Source organism: Bathycoccus prasinos (assembly GCF_002220235.1).
Source record: "Bathycoccus prasinos genomic : Chromosome_9".
Lineage (NCBI taxonomy): Eukaryota > Viridiplantae > Chlorophyta > Mamiellophyceae > Mamiellales > Bathycoccaceae > Bathycoccus > Bathycoccus prasinos.
This window is the reverse complement of record NC_024000.1, coordinates 525,471-542,285: the sequence shown is the minus strand read 5'-3', so window position 1 is coordinate 542,285 and position 16,815 is coordinate 525,471. Positions and strand designations below refer to the sequence as shown.

The 16,815-nt window shown below is 48.6% G+C and overlaps 8 protein-coding genes across 8 annotated transcripts; 3 read left to right on the top strand and 5 right to left on the bottom strand.

Moving 5' to 3' along the window:
- Positions 1 to 26: 26 nt before the first annotated feature.
- Bathy09g02970 (tRNA nucleotidyltransferase) lies at positions 27 to 1,928 on the bottom strand (the record flags this gene model as incomplete). The annotated part of the gene is made up of 1 exon (XM_007511018.1): positions 27 to 1,928. The coding sequence occupies one exon, from the start codon at positions 1,926 to 1,928 to the stop codon at positions 27 to 29; it is 1,902 nt and encodes a 633-aa protein (XP_007511080.1).
- Positions 1,929 to 2,529: 601 nt separating this feature from the next.
- Positions 2,530 to 3,972, top strand: Bathy09g02960 (predicted protein; the record flags this gene model as incomplete). The annotated part of the gene is made up of 1 exon (XM_007510899.1): positions 2,530 to 3,972. The coding sequence occupies one exon, from the start codon at positions 2,530 to 2,532 to the stop codon at positions 3,970 to 3,972; it is 1,443 nt and encodes a 480-aa protein (XP_007510961.1).
- A 247-nt stretch (positions 3,973 to 4,219) lies between these two features.
- Bathy09g02950 (unknown protein) lies at positions 4,220 to 7,264 on the bottom strand (the record flags this gene model as incomplete). The annotated part of the gene is made up of 1 exon (XM_007511113.1): positions 4,220 to 7,264. The coding sequence occupies one exon, from the start codon at positions 7,262 to 7,264 to the stop codon at positions 4,220 to 4,222; it is 3,045 nt and encodes a 1,014-aa protein (XP_007511175.1).
- A 182-nt stretch (positions 7,265 to 7,446) lies between these two features.
- Positions 7,447 to 8,475, bottom strand: Bathy09g02940 (the record flags this gene model as incomplete). Its single annotated transcript, XM_007511205.1, has 1 exon — positions 7,447 to 8,475. One exon carries the CDS (start codon positions 8,473 to 8,475, stop codon positions 7,447 to 7,449), a length of 1,029 nt encoding a protein of 342 aa, XP_007511267.1.
- A 216-nt stretch (positions 8,476 to 8,691) lies between these two features.
- On the top strand, positions 8,692 to 11,937 carry Bathy09g02930 (predicted protein; the record flags this gene model as incomplete). Its single annotated transcript, XM_007510946.1, has 1 exon — positions 8,692 to 11,937. The coding sequence occupies one exon, from the start codon at positions 8,692 to 8,694 to the stop codon at positions 11,935 to 11,937; it is 3,246 nt and encodes a 1,081-aa protein (XP_007511008.1).
- A 101-nt stretch (positions 11,938 to 12,038) lies between these two features.
- Positions 12,039 to 12,764, bottom strand: Bathy09g02920 (predicted protein; the record flags this gene model as incomplete). The annotated part of the gene is made up of 1 exon (XM_007511210.1): positions 12,039 to 12,764. The coding sequence occupies one exon, from the start codon at positions 12,762 to 12,764 to the stop codon at positions 12,039 to 12,041; it is 726 nt and encodes a 241-aa protein (XP_007511272.1).
- A 250-nt stretch (positions 12,765 to 13,014) lies between these two features.
- On the bottom strand, positions 13,015 to 14,251 carry Bathy09g02910 (predicted protein; the record flags this gene model as incomplete). Its single annotated transcript, XM_007511115.1, has 2 exons — positions 13,015 to 13,749; positions 14,246 to 14,251. The coding sequence occupies 2 exons, from the start codon at positions 14,249 to 14,251 to the stop codon at positions 13,015 to 13,017; spliced, it is 741 nt and encodes a 246-aa protein (XP_007511177.1).
- Positions 14,252 to 14,420: 169 nt separating this feature from the next.
- Positions 14,421 to 16,301, top strand: Bathy09g02900 (predicted protein; the record flags this gene model as incomplete). The annotated part of the gene is made up of 1 exon (XM_007511048.1): positions 14,421 to 16,301. The coding sequence occupies one exon, from the start codon at positions 14,421 to 14,423 to the stop codon at positions 16,299 to 16,301; it is 1,881 nt and encodes a 626-aa protein (XP_007511110.1).
- Positions 16,302 to 16,815: the final 514 nt, after the last annotated feature.

Here is a 16,815-nt window from a genome sequence, read left to right as displayed (position 1 = left end):
CTTCCAATTCATAAAAATTCTAAATGTTACGTTCGACTGGAATCTTTGAGTTTGGCTTCGCACTGCGCTTTATCCATTCCCGGAAACTCAAACTGCCACTCCACGGTTTTCTCTATCCATTGCTTTAACAACGGTCCAGGTTTCTCCATTCCTACTGCTTTCATCACCTCTTTACCATCTAGAACGGGTTTTAATTCCCACGGATTACCAACGCTATCTTTTCTATCGACAAGTTCAAACTCGTCTCTCACTCTCGAAAACGCCTCTTTGCACTTTTCGGCGACGCTTTCCGCGACGGCACCTTCGTCGATATCACCACTATTTTGTTGTTTTAACGCATCTTCTACAGCCGCGACGATAAAAACTATATCGTAATCTTTCCCGATCGAACGAATTTTCAATCCAGCTTCGGTTCTCGTGAACGTTTTCAAGTTGTCAAAAATAACATCTCTCGTCCCGTCGATATTCGAGTGCGTTCGCACGACGCTCTCCGCGTCCTTGTTTCGTAACTTTAACGATTCCATCACGACCACTTCGCTCAAAGGAACTTCTTTCTTCTTCTTCGTAAACGCTTTACTCTCTCTTAATCCTAGCAGCCACAAGGCTAAATAAAACCGTTCTTTGCGATCGGTCTCCTCGCTACCATCCGCGCCTTCCGTGACCCCTTCAAACATCTTTAACGCCATGGCGACTCGCATCCCGACTGCGACTGCTTTCACGCCAAACTCTTGCATTTCCATCGAGAACGTCTCCTCGCAATCCATCACGATGCCGCCCATTTTCATTTTCGTCACCCACTCCACCGCCAAGTGCGGATTTGGTCCTCGCAACATCCCCGCCACTTCCTTCCCGACTCGTTCTCTGCTCACTTTCGTTCTCAACCCTTCTCTGACTTGTTCGTCCTCCACCGCCACTCCAATATCCTCCGCCAACGTGAAAGCGTACCTGGACGCAAACCTCACCGCTCTCAAAACCCGCAACGGATCGTCCACGAAAGTCCTCTTCGCCTCCAACGGCGTCCGGCACAACCCGATTTTCAAATCCTCGATCCCTTTCCCGGTAAAATCTTCCACTTTCTTCTCGTTCAAGTTATAATACAACGCGTTAATCGTCAAATCCCGTCGCATGGCATCCTCCAAAGGCGTTCCAAAACTCATGGTTGGAATTCTCGACTCGTCCGCGTACGACTCCGAGCGCAAATTCACAAAATCCAACCACACGTCTCGGACTTTCATCGTCGCCGTCTCGAGATGTTTCGACTGTTCCGGGTTCGATTGTATCACGCCGACGCCGCTGATTTCTTCGCCTTTACTCGTTAAATACTCGTTCACTTTCGCCGCGAATTCCGCGCCCAAACACTTATCTAAAGCGACGTCGATATCGTTCGATTCCAACCCGAGCAATTTATCTCTCACCCATCCTCCCGCCACTCGCAACGTCAAACCCGCCACATTCGTCGTCGCTTTCCCACCATCATCAGTTTCTCCTTTCTTCTCGTTATTCACCACATCCAAGAGCAACGAAAACACCTCGTCCTCTTTTCGTGTCAAAACAATCTCCGCGTTTTCCTTCATCGTTTTCGGTGGATCCGTGAAAGGTGATCGACTAAAACCTCCGACAGAAAACAAAGCGTTGGTGTTGTTGTTGTTGTTGTTCGTGGCAGAGGTGGTCGCAAACTTGCGCTTCTTTATCTTCGTCTTCGTCTTTATGAAGTCGTTTTGTGCTACGCAATAATTCTGAATTGGTCTCCTCCCGGGAAACGAACCAAAAGCAATCGTCGTCGTCGTCGTATTCCTGTCGTGTGATGATAACACTCGCGCGTGCGCGATGCTTTTTATTATTCTCGCGTTTTGCTTCTTCGCACGACTACTCCTGCAGCACGACGACAAAAACAGCTTCGCGTGCGAGGAATAACAGCACGCTCGCATTAAAATACTAGAAATGCAAGTGTGTGGGAAAACGCTCCAAATGCATTATAACAGTCCGCTCGTCAAAGTCACTCCGTCCTCTTCGTGCGCTTCAAACGCGTACGACGACAGAGAGAAAGAAAGCAAAAATTTCAAACGAGGGGATGACTTTTGCACTCATCACAAAAGGAGGTTCTTTTTTGATTTTGGTCCTTTTGTCCTCTTTTCGACGATGCTGGTCTGTCTTTCTTTTCCACCGCAGCAAGAAGAAAAAAAAAATTTTGTCGAGAGAGAGAGAGACGTGGCAGCAGAAAAAAGAGAGAGATTTTCGTTTCTCGTTGAAACGTCACGCACACAAATAAAACACGCATCTTCACGCATCACAACAGGAGTTCTTTTTTCTTCTCTGTGATTCAACGACACTTTTCTGCGACACCACTTTTCGTTTCAGAGATACAGCGACAAAAGAAACAACGTCGTCAGTTTTTGTTCCTTCTTTTCGAGACGCGGTTTACACGTGTTAGTAGTAGCATCGTGAATACCATTTCGATTTTTATCCAAAGGACGACCCAGCTTGGGGAACGTTTTTTTCTCTAATCCAAAAATCAATAACAACAACATCATGGTGCATCCAGTGAACGCAAACACGATCAACCAGAACGTCCTGACCGCGGAATACGCGGTCAGAGGCCCCATCGTGGTGAGAGCCGGCGAACTCGCTTTACAGTTGAAGAAAGACCCGTCTTCGTTGCCGTTTGAAGATATCGTCCTGTGCAACATCGGGAACCCGCAATCGCTCGGGCAAAAACCAATCACGTTTTATCGTCAAATCATGGCCATTTGCGATTACCCAGATTTGTTAGACTCGCCGGAGTGCTCGAAGATTTTTCCGGAAGATGTCATCGCGAGATCGAAGGAGGTTTTAGCGAACACGGCTGGAGGGACGGGGGCGTACACGGAGTCGAAAGGGTTGAAGTACGTGAGAGAGCAAATCGCGACGTTTTTGGAGAAGAGAGACGGACACAAAGCCGATCCGGAGATGATTTATACTTTGGATGGAGCTTCCTCTGGGGTGAATTACATGTTAACGTTACTCATTCGTGGGAAGCAAGACGCGATGTTGGTGCCGATTCCGCAGTATCCTTTGTATTCCGCCGGGTTGGCGTTGTACGGCGGAACCTTGTGCCCGTATTATTTGAAAGAGGAGAATAACTGGGGGTTGGACGTGAACGAAATGCGTAAAGAGGTTCAAAAAGCCAAGAAAGACGGGGTTGAAGTCAGAGCGTTGGTGGTGATCAATCCCGGGAATCCAACTGGGAACAGCTTGTCGTTGGAGAACCAACAAGAAGTTGTGAAATTTTGCGCTGAGGAGAATTTGATTTTGTTGTCCGACGAAGTGTATCAAGATAACATTTACGTGGAGGGTAAATCATTCGTCAGCATGAAGAAAGTCGTGGCGGATATGGGATACGGGGATAAAGTCGCACTCGCATCGTTGCAGTCCACCTCGAAAGGTTTCTACGGCGAGTGCGGGAAGAGAGGCGGATTTATGGAACTCTACGGCGCCTGGGACCAAGGCGTGTTGGATCAGTTGTTAAAGTTGGCGAGTATCAACTTGTGCCCGAACGTGAGTGGACAGATCTTGATTGGCCAAGTGTGCACGCCTCCGGTCGAGGGCGATGCATCGTACGCGTTGTACGAGAAGGAGAAGGCGGACATTTTGGCGAGTTTGAAAAGACGCTCGGGGAAGTTGGTTGACGGTTTGAACAAGTTGACCGGCGTGACGTGTAACAACAGCGACGGGGCGATGTACGCGTTTCCGAATTTAACTTTTCCGGAGAAGTTTCTCAAAGACTGCGAAGGTAAAGGAAAGATGGCAGATGCCGTGTATTGCATGAGTATCTTGGAAGAAACCGGTATTGTCGTCGTTCCTGGGTCTGGATTTGGCCAAGCCGACGGGACGTGGCACTTCCGAACGACGTTTTTGCCCGGGGAGGATAAAATCGATGCCGTCGTCGAAAGATTGAGCGCGTTCCACGAGAATTTCATGAAAAAGTGGATGTAATGAAAGGGAAAGAGGCGCAAGAGTGAAGAAGAAGAAGAAGAAGAAGAAGAAGAAGAAGAGAAAGAGGAAAAAAATGAGAGAAATGAGAGAATTTTTATATGAAGAAGAAGAATTGTAAGATTATCACAAGGCGAAGTCATCAAATTAAATCAAACTTGAAAGTATAGCGTATTACTCGTTCATTCTAAAAGTATGGCGCGTTTTAAAACGATTCGTACGCTTTGTGTACGTTTGCTACTAATTTACTCTAACTCGTGTGTCGCGTCATCTCAGAGGCACAAACCAACGCGTGTTCAATACTCGTCGCGTAGTTCGCGTAATACGAAGGTTCTTGCGCCGCCGCGCCTTTGTTCTCTTCGTCTTTTTCTTCTTTCACCTTGCGTTCTTCCTCCCGTATTCGTCTGGAGTTGCTCACGTGATCGATGGCGCTTTGTTGCATAGCTTTCGTCGTTCTCGAGACTTCAGTTAATGAAGCGCAGCACTCTCGCAGATTTTCCAACGCGTGGTCCAATTCTTGTCCTTCGCCTTTGATGGAGTTGATGATGGAAAGCGCGACAGACGGCTTCGGCGATTCCATCGGTTGCGGCGAATTCGTATTCGCTTGCGGAGTTGTTATCGGCATTGGTGAGGCAGCGACGACATCTTCTTGCGTACAATAAGTCTCCAAATCGCTCAAAGAGATGTTCAATCCTAAGGTGGATATTCGCATCACGAGCTTTTTCGCGAGCGCCATCGCCGAGTCTTCTAAGCTTTCAATCTGCGCCGTGAGCAGTTGGCAATCTTCCGAATTGACGCCAGATTCTTTTCGGGCGGCATCGCGGGCAATTTTTGCCGCCATCATGCTGTCGCGCGTGAGCACGGACTCGTTATATAGCTTGATGAGTTCGGCGTCTTTTCCAACAGGTTGTTCAACCGCGGAAAAAACTCGTTGTTTTTCTAGCGTTTGCCTCGTTTCTGAGGAAGGCGGCGTCGATTCTTTCTTAACTCCTAGATTCGACGGTTTCTTTTCCTCCGTCTTTTTCTCAACTTCTTCGTCTTCTTTACTCGGTGATGGCGTCGCAGCGTTGACGTCCAACATGCGCTGCATCTTTTTCGGCGTCTTTCCGCCGACGACGCTCAAAATGGTCGGATCGTTCTTATCGCGCGTGTTGTTCGTTTTTAACGCCTCCAAGATGGCAACTTTCCTCTTCTCGTTCGCGTACTTTACAGATCGCAAGATGGTTTCCACTTGTGACTCTTGCGTGACAACAGAAGCACCCGGCGTCATTGCTGGAATGTTCGATAACAGTTTATGTTCGTACTCGCGAAAATTCGTCCAAGCGCCTTCGCGTTCTCGAACGCGAGCGTTGGCGCGGAAAAACTCGTTGCCCATGTTTTTGTTCCTGATATCGTCGTCGTCGACGACGACGTCATCGCTGACCTTTGTATTCACATCTACGTCTTCCTTTTTGATGTCGCCCTCCTCGGCGTTCGCGTCGAGATCCGTGATCTTCTTGCGCGGAATAAATTTTCCACCGGCGTTTGCGACACCGCAGTGCGCTCGGAAGGCGTGTTCTTCGAAGATTTCCGGATCGCAAAGTCTCGCGCCGCCTGGCGCGTCGATACTCACGGAAACTTTGCCAACTGATAGTACGACTACAGTTGCCGGTAATCCTTGATATTTTGCCACCGTTTTATCTCGTTGCTTGTTCGCTTCTTTTTTGAGTTCTTCGCTGCTCAAATTCTTTCCAAACGCGACATCCGCGTGTCTTCTACAAAACAAACCGTCTTCGTCGCACGCTTTAAAAGAACACCGCCACAGTTTACCGTCATTTCTTAAGCACCGATTACCTCTCCCTGGAATCCACGGCTCCGTCGGGCACGTTTCGTTGATGTTATCCGCAGCGGGAATTGTAGAAGACTCGGGGCCGATGGCGGCTTCGGCTAAGAGTTCCGCCATTTCCGCGGACGTTTTAAACCCGTTCGTCGGCGGGTTTGGTGGGATCAAGGCGACGTCGGCATCAAGGCCGTGACATCGAACGCGCAAAGTCACAGCAATGAGTCTGTCTATTTCATTTGGTATTCGCATGGGTTCTGGAAGACGCTTCAACAAAGCGTCGTCGTCAATCGCGTCCGCGTCGTAGATTTTTTTCATCAAGGACGTTTCGCGCTTGTACTCAATTTTTTTCGCCGGCGGCGTTTCCGCCGGCGCTTCTTCAAGAGCAGCTGGTGTCGTCGTCGTCTTTTGTTTCTTCGCCGTTGATTTAGGCGCTTGGTCCTCCTCTCTCGCTCGTTTTCCAGCCGGCGTCGTCGCCGGCGTCGTCTTCTCCGTCTTCACCCCTCCTTCCTCTCCTTTTATTTCCTCCTCTTCCTCCGACAACTCTCCGCCTCTTTTCTCGTACCATCTCTCTGGCAACGTCGGCAGACCGTTCTCCATCCAACTTTGCTCCACGTAACTCCTCAACTCTCGCTCAAACGCCCTCGCCTCTTCCAACCCTTCCTTTTTCTCTTTCCCGCTCACGCCTTTTCTCTTCCTCGCGTCTTCCATCACTCCCTCGCTCGCCTCTCTTACCACCCACGCGATTTGCCTAATACATTGTTCGTACGTCCTCAAAGGCTTCTTGCACCCTTTCTTCGCCAACCCTTTCTCTCTTACCCGTTTCAAATCCTCGATTAAATTCTGCCCGCTCGTCTTCTTCCCTTTCGGCCAGTTCATGACCACCGCGACGAACGCTTTCACGTTGTTCAAACTAATCTTCGCGCACTTCCAGCTAAAAATATCCTCCCCGTCCTCTTTCGACGTGCCGCTCGAGCCCTCTGCAAAGAGTGGGAACTCCATTTGTAAACCATTTTGTAACCAATAATCGTTCACCGTCAGCGCTACGTCGGCGAGAAAACACTCCTTTTCGTACCATCCTTTCCCACCGTCTTTCCCGTTATTGTAATCGCTCCAAACTAACAAAGCGTGCTCTCTCGTCCACTTCCGAGAAAACTCCGACGCCACGTCTTTCGCCGCGTGCATCTTCTTCTTTTTCTGCGTCGTCGTTGTCTTCTTCCCCGTCTTCTCGTCCTCGTCCTCGCGAGTCGTCGTATTCGTGGTAAACTTCGCGAGCACTTTTTCCAGAAGATCGAATTTACTCGTCGCGTTCGATGAACATCCTTCCTCTCCTCGTTCTCGTTGTTGTTCTTCTTCTTTTTCGAGAATTTCCTCGTTCGCCGATCGCAACGCGTCGAGCGCGAGTTCCAAACTCGCGCTTTCTTCCTTCTCCGTTTCCTCTTCTTTTATTGTTGTTGTTGTTGTTGTTTCACCCATTCTTCTTTTAATGTTGTTGTTGTTGTTGTTGTCGTGATGTGTGTTTTCTTTCTGCCGGTGGTTTCTTACGAGAAAAAAAAGAGACGATTCTACACGTGGAGAGAGTCTGTGAAAATTAAAGCAAAAGTGTCTCTCTCTCTTTCTCTCTCTTTAACAACACTAAGAACGAGTTCAATCTCTTCTCACTGCCTCTTCTGAAACTGCTCGAGAAACTTCTGAAACTGCTCGAGAAACGAAGCGTAGTCTTCGTCCGTCGGCGGTTCTGGACACCCTTTTTCGAGCAAGTAGTTTTCGCAGTCGTGGTGCTTTAAGTACCGAGCCGAAGCGATGTATCGCCAGTTGTCAAGAGGCACTTTCGCCTCTTCGACTAAGTATTTGAGGCAATCGAGTTGGCCATACATTGTAGTGTTTCCCACGCAGTCACTCTTCACCTCATCAGATATCTTTCTTGTATCGACGAAATATTTCAAGATCTCCACGTGACCACCGCATGCTGCCTGTTGTGCCGCTTCTTTTTCCGTATCTCGCGAAGGTTTCACTTTGTCGAAAAGAAATCGAACACAGTCGAGGTGTCCTTCTATAGCAGCTTGAACGCACGACTCTTCTACATCACACGGGCAACCATTAGAGAAGCAGTATTTCAGCATCTCGAGATTACCTTTACATGCGGCCTTATTAATCGTCTGTTCATCCCACTCGCACTGTTTCACTTCTCTCGCCCACTCGAGAAACTCGAGTTTTTTCGTTTGAGCAACTTGGACGCAAAACCAGGCTTGATCCATCACGTTTCCTAAATCATCTTTCTCTCCCCAGGGAAAGTGATTCCACGCCCATTCCAACGTCGAGATGGATGAACATTCGTAAACAATCACATGTAATCCCGATACATTTACCCCGGCGTACGCAAGCACATCTTGACTCTCTCTGTTCACCTTTGAAAAGAACCACCGATCTGTCTCGTTCAATTTCGGAATCACATGCGAGACGAACACATCTCTGTGATGCATCACCAACCCGGTCCAAATCTTTGAAGAAGAAGAAGAAGAAGAAGAAGAAGAAGAAGAAGAAGAGAGCGAGAGATTCGCCAACGCTGCGTACATCTTCGCACTTCCCAAAGCCTCCTTTTCACCTTTCTCGTCGTCGTCGTCGTCGTCGTCGTCTTCTTCCGAAGAAGAATACTTCAGCGCATCCCATTTGGAATAATCTACCATGTGCACTGTGCGTTGACTTTTGAACGACCGTTTTTTGGCTTCGTACAAAAAAACGACGAGACTTTTGATGAAAGAAAAAAAACGAGAGACTTTCGCCGGTTGCGTTTTATCTCCGCTCTTCTTCTCTCGCCAAACTTGTTCTTCGCATCAGTATCTCCTCTTTCTTCTCGCAGTGGTTGTGCGTAGACTTTTGATCGCGCGAGAAAAAAGAAGGAAATGCGCAAAACCGTGGACACGAAACACGAGAGGGAAAACGAGCACGACGTCCCGTCGTCATCCTTGGGAGGAGGAGGAGGATTAAGAGGAGGATCGATGATGAAAAAACAGAAGCATTACGCCGCGACGACAAAGACGACGACGAAAATGATGAGCAACAACACTCCGTTTTCAACGTTGCCGTATTATAAACACTTGCCTCCGTTACACAACCAGGACGAGTGGGAGAAAGAGTGGGAGCAGTTGCGAGCGGCGATTCAGTGCGTGTTCGAAAACGCGACGAAACACTTGTCGTTCGAAGAGCTGTCGAACGTAGTGTATAGGATGGTGCTGAGCGGGAGTTCGACGACGCGGTTTATGCGGGAGAAGTTGAAAAAGGAGTTAAGGAAAAGAGCGTGGATGATTAAGGAAGAGCTGAAAAGGATGGAGAGGACGACTTTTGCAAGTGGTGGTGAAGGAGACTACGGCGGCGGGTACGAGGAAGAGGAGGAAGAGAAGAGCGCGTTGGCGTTTTTAGAAGCTATGATTAGGAAATGGAGCGAGTTTGAGCAACAAGTGGAAGTGATTCGGGACGTGTTCATGCACATGGAGAGGAAAAAGTTGGACGACGGCGACGCCGCGAACGGGAGCGGCGGGAGTTACGCGGGGAGAGGCGCGCCGGCGACGACCCCGGCGCAAAGGAGAGAGAATGAAAAGAAGAAGAAAAAGTTGGGCGTGCGATCGTTAGGACGGGAGATTTTTTCGCAGAATATGTTTGGGATACCTTCGAAGATTGATCTAGACGACGAGAAATACGCGCTCGAAGCGAGGAAAAGTACGATTACCGCCCACTTGCAAGCGTGCGTGAAAATGCTGCTCGATCGCGAAAGAAGAGAAATGCAAAGACGAATCATGGAATACGAGAAGACGGAGGAGGCTGAAAATGCTCCGGTTTCGCTCATCGCCGACGATGAGAACGACGACGAGAACATCGTTGACGACGATGTGGAAAGAAGAGAGGTGATGGTAGCGGCATCAGCGGCGGCGGCGAGGGCGGCAAAAAGCAACGAGAACGAAGAAAGCGCATCGACAAAGAGGAGAAGCGTGATCAAACGCACGGCAGAAATGTTTTGGACGCTCAGCGCGCGAGCGAGCGAGTGTGGGTACGAAGACATTTACGAGAATATCATCGCCTCTGAGTCCGTTCTCCAGGCGGACGAGGTATACACAACGTATACCTTGAGCATCGCCGAAAGCGCGCGAGACTGTTCGCAGTATTTGCGAAGGTGTAAGACGCTTCTGAGACACGAGAAATATCTCGTCGCGGATACGATGGCGTCGAAATCAGACACCGCGAAAAGGATCATTCGCACCATTCAAACTGCAATGTTCGGCATTAAGAGTCAAGCTCGCGAACATGCGTTTGTGAGAGGATTCTTTGCGCTGATGATTAATGATGACATGAATATGAATCCGCAAGACGATCTCGATTTGCGTTCGCACGAAGAGCTGGTAGTCGTCGATGGCGTCACGACGACGGCAATGATACCGCAAACAACATCAACTAATAATAATAATAATAATAATAATGCATCAACGAGGGTTATGAATTTGAGCGACGAGGTGCGATATGCGGACGTCCGTCTCGCGTACGATTTGTTTGCAAAATTAACCAACGAAGACGGACTCGACACTTTGAGATCGGCCTTGTACGTTCGCGTCGAAGAGTTGGGCAACGCCATCGTCGTTGCGAACGAAAAGAACCCCATCGAATTCGTTCGCGCGACGATACTTCTGAAGAATAAAACAGATATGGTCATAAAAAAAGGATTTCGTGGCGATAAAACGTTCACCAACCGCGCGTATGCCGCGTTCGAGCACTTTTTGAACGAAAACAAGAGGTCGAGCGAGTTTTTATCGTTGTATTTGGATCATTATCTCCGCGGTAATCTCTCTGTCGAGGACATGGAAGTAGAAGATGATCAGAAGAAAACAACGACTACGCAGCAAATATGGAAAGAAGCCGGCAAAGCGACCATTGTTACGACATCCGACGCGGCTATCGACGCGTGCATAGCCATCTTTCGATTTTTGCGAGAAAAAGATACATTTGAAATGTATTACCAATTGCACTTGTCCAAGCGCCTGTTGGCCTCCAAAGCCGTATCAGACGATCACAGCGAACGCGACGTGGTATCAAAACTCAAGCTCGAATGTGGGTACCAATACGCGCAAAAGGTTGAAGTGATGTTGAACGACGCGAGTTTATCTAAAGCGATAACGAGAAAATTCAACGAACTCGTCGAGCATAGCCAACGCGGTGGCGATTATAACACGAGGAGCAGACTCATCACGACTGACTACATCGGAAAAGATACAGGTAACGTGCACCCAGACGTAATTCTGGGAGGCAGAAAGATGATGAGAGATGAACGGTTTTTTGAAGTTACCAGGAAAACAGAACTCGGCGTGAAGGTGTTGACAACCGGGTCTTGGCCGTTGACAAAATTGAGCAAATTGAAGTTTCCGAAAAATTTACCGCGCACGTGTCAAGATATGCAAAAACTCTTCGTGAATCATTACGAAGCGAATTACGGGGCCAGGCGCATCGCGTGGCGTCCGGATTGCGGCACTGCTGAGCTCCGAGTTCAGTTCAACTCGGGCGAAAAGCTGTTAATCGTCAGTACGATGCAAATGTGCATCTTGGAGATTTTCAACGACCACGAAGCGGTATCCTTGCGCCAAATCTCCAAAATCTTGGACGTGGAATACGACGCATGCATCAAAGCTTTGCACAGCATGGTCTTCTCTAAAGAGAAGAACGTTTTGCTTCGAAATAAGAAGACATCCATGTCTCAAACGAATAACAACAACAACAACGAAGTTACTTCTATGGACATCGGCAACGAAGGGAGAATTTCCAAAGACGACATCTTCATGTTCAACGATAACTTTGAGTCCAAGCACTACCGCATTAAAATCGCCTCGGTGTCCACGTCCAAGAAAGAAACCGTTGAAGAGGCGAAAAGAACCGCAGAAATCATTCACGAAGATCGAAAACCAGAAATTGAAGCCGCTATCGTTCGCGTTTTGAAAGCGAAACGAAAAGTCGAGCACAACGCGTTAATCGCTGAAGTTGCCGTAGCGCTTCGCAGCCGATTCAAGGTTGACGTAGGGGAAACGAAAAGACGCATCGAACGGCTCATCGAGCTCGAATACGTCGCCAGAGACGATGAAGATCGAAAGATTTATCGGTACTTGTGTTAAAAATGTAGCTTTGAGTGTTATAAAAATGTGAAACGTTTAGTCATAAATACCGTGTAGAAGTAAGTACCATAATAACGATACGAATCTCTTCTCTTCACTCTTCACTCTTCCTCTTCCACAATGGTAAACGTCCTCTCCAAGGCGTTCCTCAACACGCTTCCGTTCTTCACCTCTACTTTTTCTAAAAACGAGACGAAGTCTTCCCCCAAGTCTTTCCTCGTTGCTAAAATACGTTCCGCGCAGTCTCTCGGGCTGACCTCTCTCGTCTTTGGCTGGCTATCATCTATCGTAGGGACAGATCCACGATTTACATCTGTCACAGTCGTCAACCCCGAACTGGCCAGTTTTATCAACCACTCCTCTCCAGATTCTCTCTTGGGTTGCCCCGCCGCGTTTTTCCGCGTTTGAAAGAACGGATTTTCAGCAATGTAGTTATTTAAGAACAAATGCATCTCTCCGTTCGTTTCTTGAAGGTAGTGCAAAACAGTTTTCACGCTTTGCACGGTCAATAAATCCATCAACTTTTCTTCGTTCTGCGTGTGATACGGCGAATTATTGCCCTCGCGTTGTTCCGCTCTCGTCGTCAGAGGAGCATAACGCGCTTTGTTTCTTCCCCTCCGTGTTTGTCTCTCGTTCGATTTTGAAATTTTCCATTTTGCCGCTCCGTAACTTTTGTGACGAGAAGAAGAAGACAAAGAAGAAGACAAAGAAGAAGAGTTTTCGCGAGTGATGCGAGGATACCCTCCTCCTCCTCCTCCTCCTCCTCCTCGAACGGCGATACAAAAGGTGAACGTTTTTGGCGATGAAGTAAAAGCTGTCGCGCGCATTTTAAGAAACAGATGAGAAAAATTTATTTATGGCGGGAAAGAGTCTCGTGTGCTTGGAACTTCTTCCGTTTTATGTATGTGTGCCTCGCGGCGGAAGGCGAACCTTTAGATATTCACAACCGACGACTAAACACGATTTAAAGCTAAGTAAGGCTAAATTAATTATATAGCGCCCTCTTCAATTCGAGAAGCGCTACTATATCTCTCTCTCTCTCCAAAAATCTACAAACGTTCCACTTTCTCTTTATGTTTACGCGGCAGCTTTTTTGGCGACGGAGCTCGCGCGTCTCTTCGCGATGGACTCCGATCGTCGTTCTCTCTGCTCCTTGATTCGCATTTGCAACAATTTGTGGTACTCCCCAGCTTCAGCCTTGGACTTGGCAATCTTCGCCTTCTTCACCGCGGCTCTCGCTCTCTTTCTTTGCAACGTCAACGGAGTGACGACTCTTTGCACTTTTTGCGCCTTGGATTTCTTCTTTCCCGTGGCTGATTCAAACTCTCTTCTCATGGAGTTGACGTACGGAAAGACAGAGTCTTCCTTGGACAACGCAAACAACTTGCGAATCTTCGACGCTCTCTTCGGACCGCGCATTCTCGGCACTTCGGTGTCGGTCAAACCCGGCACGTCCGCGTCGCCTTGCTTGACGATGGCGACGTTCAACACCGAAATGTCTTGCGAAACGATGCACCCTCTGCACGCCTTTCGGCGACGCTCGCCTTTTCTTCTGCCGTGGCCTTGGAAGCCTTGCGTGCCTCTCACTTGTAAGAGAAAGACGCGTTGGTTCGTCAACACGCCTTGCTTCATCCCGAAGCCTTGCTTGTCGTTGCCGCCCATGATTTTAAAGATGTAGCCTTTCCACTCGTCGCCTAACGAATCGGCTTCGACTTCGGCGGAGATGCGCTTGTCGTAAAACACGCGGAGCTTGTTTTCATCCGTGATTTCAATCTTCTTTTGGCAGCCAGTGGCTGGGTTCGCGATGTTGAGCTGTATTAATTTGAACAAGACAAATAGAAGAAGAGGTGAGTTTGAGTAACAAAAATGGCATCAAAGCGCCTTCATCCCGAGGAAAGCAGGACCTAAAAGACCTTTCCCGGAGGAAAAAAATCACAGGGAGAAACCATCATCACCGGACGGTTTGTGTTCGTGCGAACCTCACGCGCGTTATAAAACGACATCATCGCACGAACCGAACGCGTTTACGTCCGTTTTTTTTCTTTCGAGCGCAGTTCTTTCGCGGACCTGACGGCGCGAGAGAGAAAGCAAAGCGCAAATGCGCGCAAAATCTTCCTCTTTTTTGTAAAATTTTCGCCGTAAAACCACCTTTAAAGGAAGAGGAAAACGCGCGCATTCATTTTACAAAAAACAAAACATTCGACCATCTGCGCGAACAATACTCGAACGCGCGAACGATCGATACGCGTAATATCGATACATATCCGCGCGAAAAATCGCAAACGAATCGCGTTGCACATTTGCTTACCTTCATGATGATGTGTTCCTACAATCAGCAAAGCCAAAAATCAAGTGAAGAGGAGAAACGTGAAAAGTGAAAGGAAACTTTTCAGAGCATTTATTTTTTAGGGTTTCATTTGCAAAAAGTTCTTGAAACGAAGGAAAATTTTTGAATTCTTTTCCTCAGAAGAGAAAGAAGAAAGATGACGCGAGAGGCGACGACGACGACGACGACGCAGACGACGACATCGAAAAACGCTTTGGAAGGTAATGATGAAGGTTTAGGAGGTGATGGTTTTGATGAGGACAAAAAAAACGCGTCGTTTTTTAGGTCCTACACCTCCCTCCTCTCCCGTTGGCCGGCGAGGAAAAAACACGTCGATTTCCTCCTCGCCGCACTCGGCGGGAGCTTCGGACGCGACGCGAAAACCTGTCTCGCGCCGAACGTCCACGTCCACGGCCCACCGTCGGTCGGGAAAACCATGCTCCTGAGAGATATGTTCGACCTGCTGGAGAAAAAGTTTGGGTTCGCGTACGCGTACGTGAATTGCGTGGACGCGCACGAGAAAAAGTTGATGTTTGAAGCCATCGTGGAGCAACTTCGACCGCACTTCAAGGAGGAAAGGCGACGTCGGATGTTGGCGAAAGAACGAGCGAGAGCGATAAAAGCGAAAGAAAAAGAGTTTAAGAGAAAAGAAGAGGAGAAGGAAAACGAATGCGACGACGAGAGGAATAATAAAAGCATGTGCGACAACAAAACCTTGGAGGATGGGATGATGGAAGTAAAAACGTCTTTGGCGTTGGTCTCCGCAGCCGTGGCGAAGACCGCGACGAGCGCGGCGAACAAAAAGAAACGGAAACGCGCGATACACGTGGCAGATTTCGTGCAACTGTTGAAAGAAAACTTAGATAGAAACGGGCCTAGGATTACCATCGTCGTCGACGACGCGCATCGACTGGCGGAGCAAAAAGACGATCGATTTTTACCGACGCTTTTGAAAATTGGCGAACTGACGAAACGAAACATTCACGTGGTCACCATCTCCTGCGAATCCATACAGACGTTTCAAAGCAACGTAGATTTAGTCAAACCGCAAACGATATTCTTCGACGCGTACACGAAAGAGGAACTGATTGAAGTCTTGTTGAAGGAAGCGCCGAGAGATATCGCGAAGAAACATTACCGGGCGTTTCTGGTTCCCATGGTGGCGGCTTTTTACGACACGTGTCGCGCGCCGAGAGAGCTTCGAACAGCCTTGGAACCGTTATGGAAGCGGTACAGCGAGAAATTATACGAGGCGATGCGTAATGGAACACCCGAGAACGAGTTGCCAGAACCGCGAAGGTTATACGCCAACCTGATGAGCGCCAAGAAGATGAAGAAAGTAACGAATGAACCCGCCGCCTCTTCTCAACAAAAACAACAACAGCAACAACAACAGGCAAAGATTCACGCGGGTCTCACCGTCCCTCTCTCCAAAGCCAACTTGGCGTTACAACGCGGCGAGTGGCCCGTCCCAGAGGAGCGCTACTTCACCGGAGAAGCCGTCTTGGAAGATGCGACCGGAGACGCGGCGAACGCCACCACCAACACCTCCTCCATCGCCAAAGCTTTAGACTTTGACATCCCAAAACTCACGAAGTTTCTCCTCCTCTCCGCGTACATCGCCTCCAAAAACGACGAGTCCGTCGACAACCGCATCTTCATCACCGACGCCACAGGAGGCGGTAATCACCGAAAACGCGGTCGCCTCGGTCACGACCGCAACGCCGACCGCGCCGCCCGCCGCTCCTTGGAAGACGCCAACGCCTTCAAACTCGAACGCCTCCTCTCCGTCTTCCAACACATCGTCCGCCGCTCGTACGAAGAAAACGGCGCCGACCTCGCCGACCTCGAAGAAGAGCTCCTCTCCGCCGATGTCTTCACCCAAATCTCCAGCGCAACCTCCTTAGGTTTGCTCGTGTTGAGTTCCGGCGACGCCATGTGCGGCGGTAAATATCGCAGCTGCGTCTCGGACGAGCTCGCCGAGAAGTTGAGCAAAAATCTCGCCGTCGATTTGAAGCTTTACATACACTACATTTAACAGAGTAGAAAGCTCTCGTCTTCCCGCGTGTAATATAACAGTAGCAGTACTCCTCCTCCTCCTCCTCCTCCTCCTCTTTTTAAAATCTCTCTTTCTTCTCTCTTCATCTCTCTCTGCACTAAAACAGTGCGCTCTTAAAAAGACGCGTTGTTGTTCTCGCGTTGTCTTTTCTCGTTTTCCTTTCCTTTCACCATTTCAAGTGTTTTTTCCGAGAAGAAAAACCAAAAAAACTCACGCGAGAGTTTCTTTCTTCACTTTTATCCTCTATTTAATAAAGGCTCTATCTTTTACTCTTCGCGCGCTTGTTGTTTACGAGACGACTCGCGACGCGACACCAAAAGCAGCAGCGCAGTATTATTGCCTCTCGCGCGCGTGCGTGTACGTCACGCGTCTTTCTTTCTCTTTCTCTCTCTCTCGTTCTGTTTCGAAGAGCGAGAATAAGAAAAAGAAGAAAAAATATCACGAGGTTCGAGAAACGTCTTTTCGTCCGGGGCTTCTTCTGAAAAGGACGAGA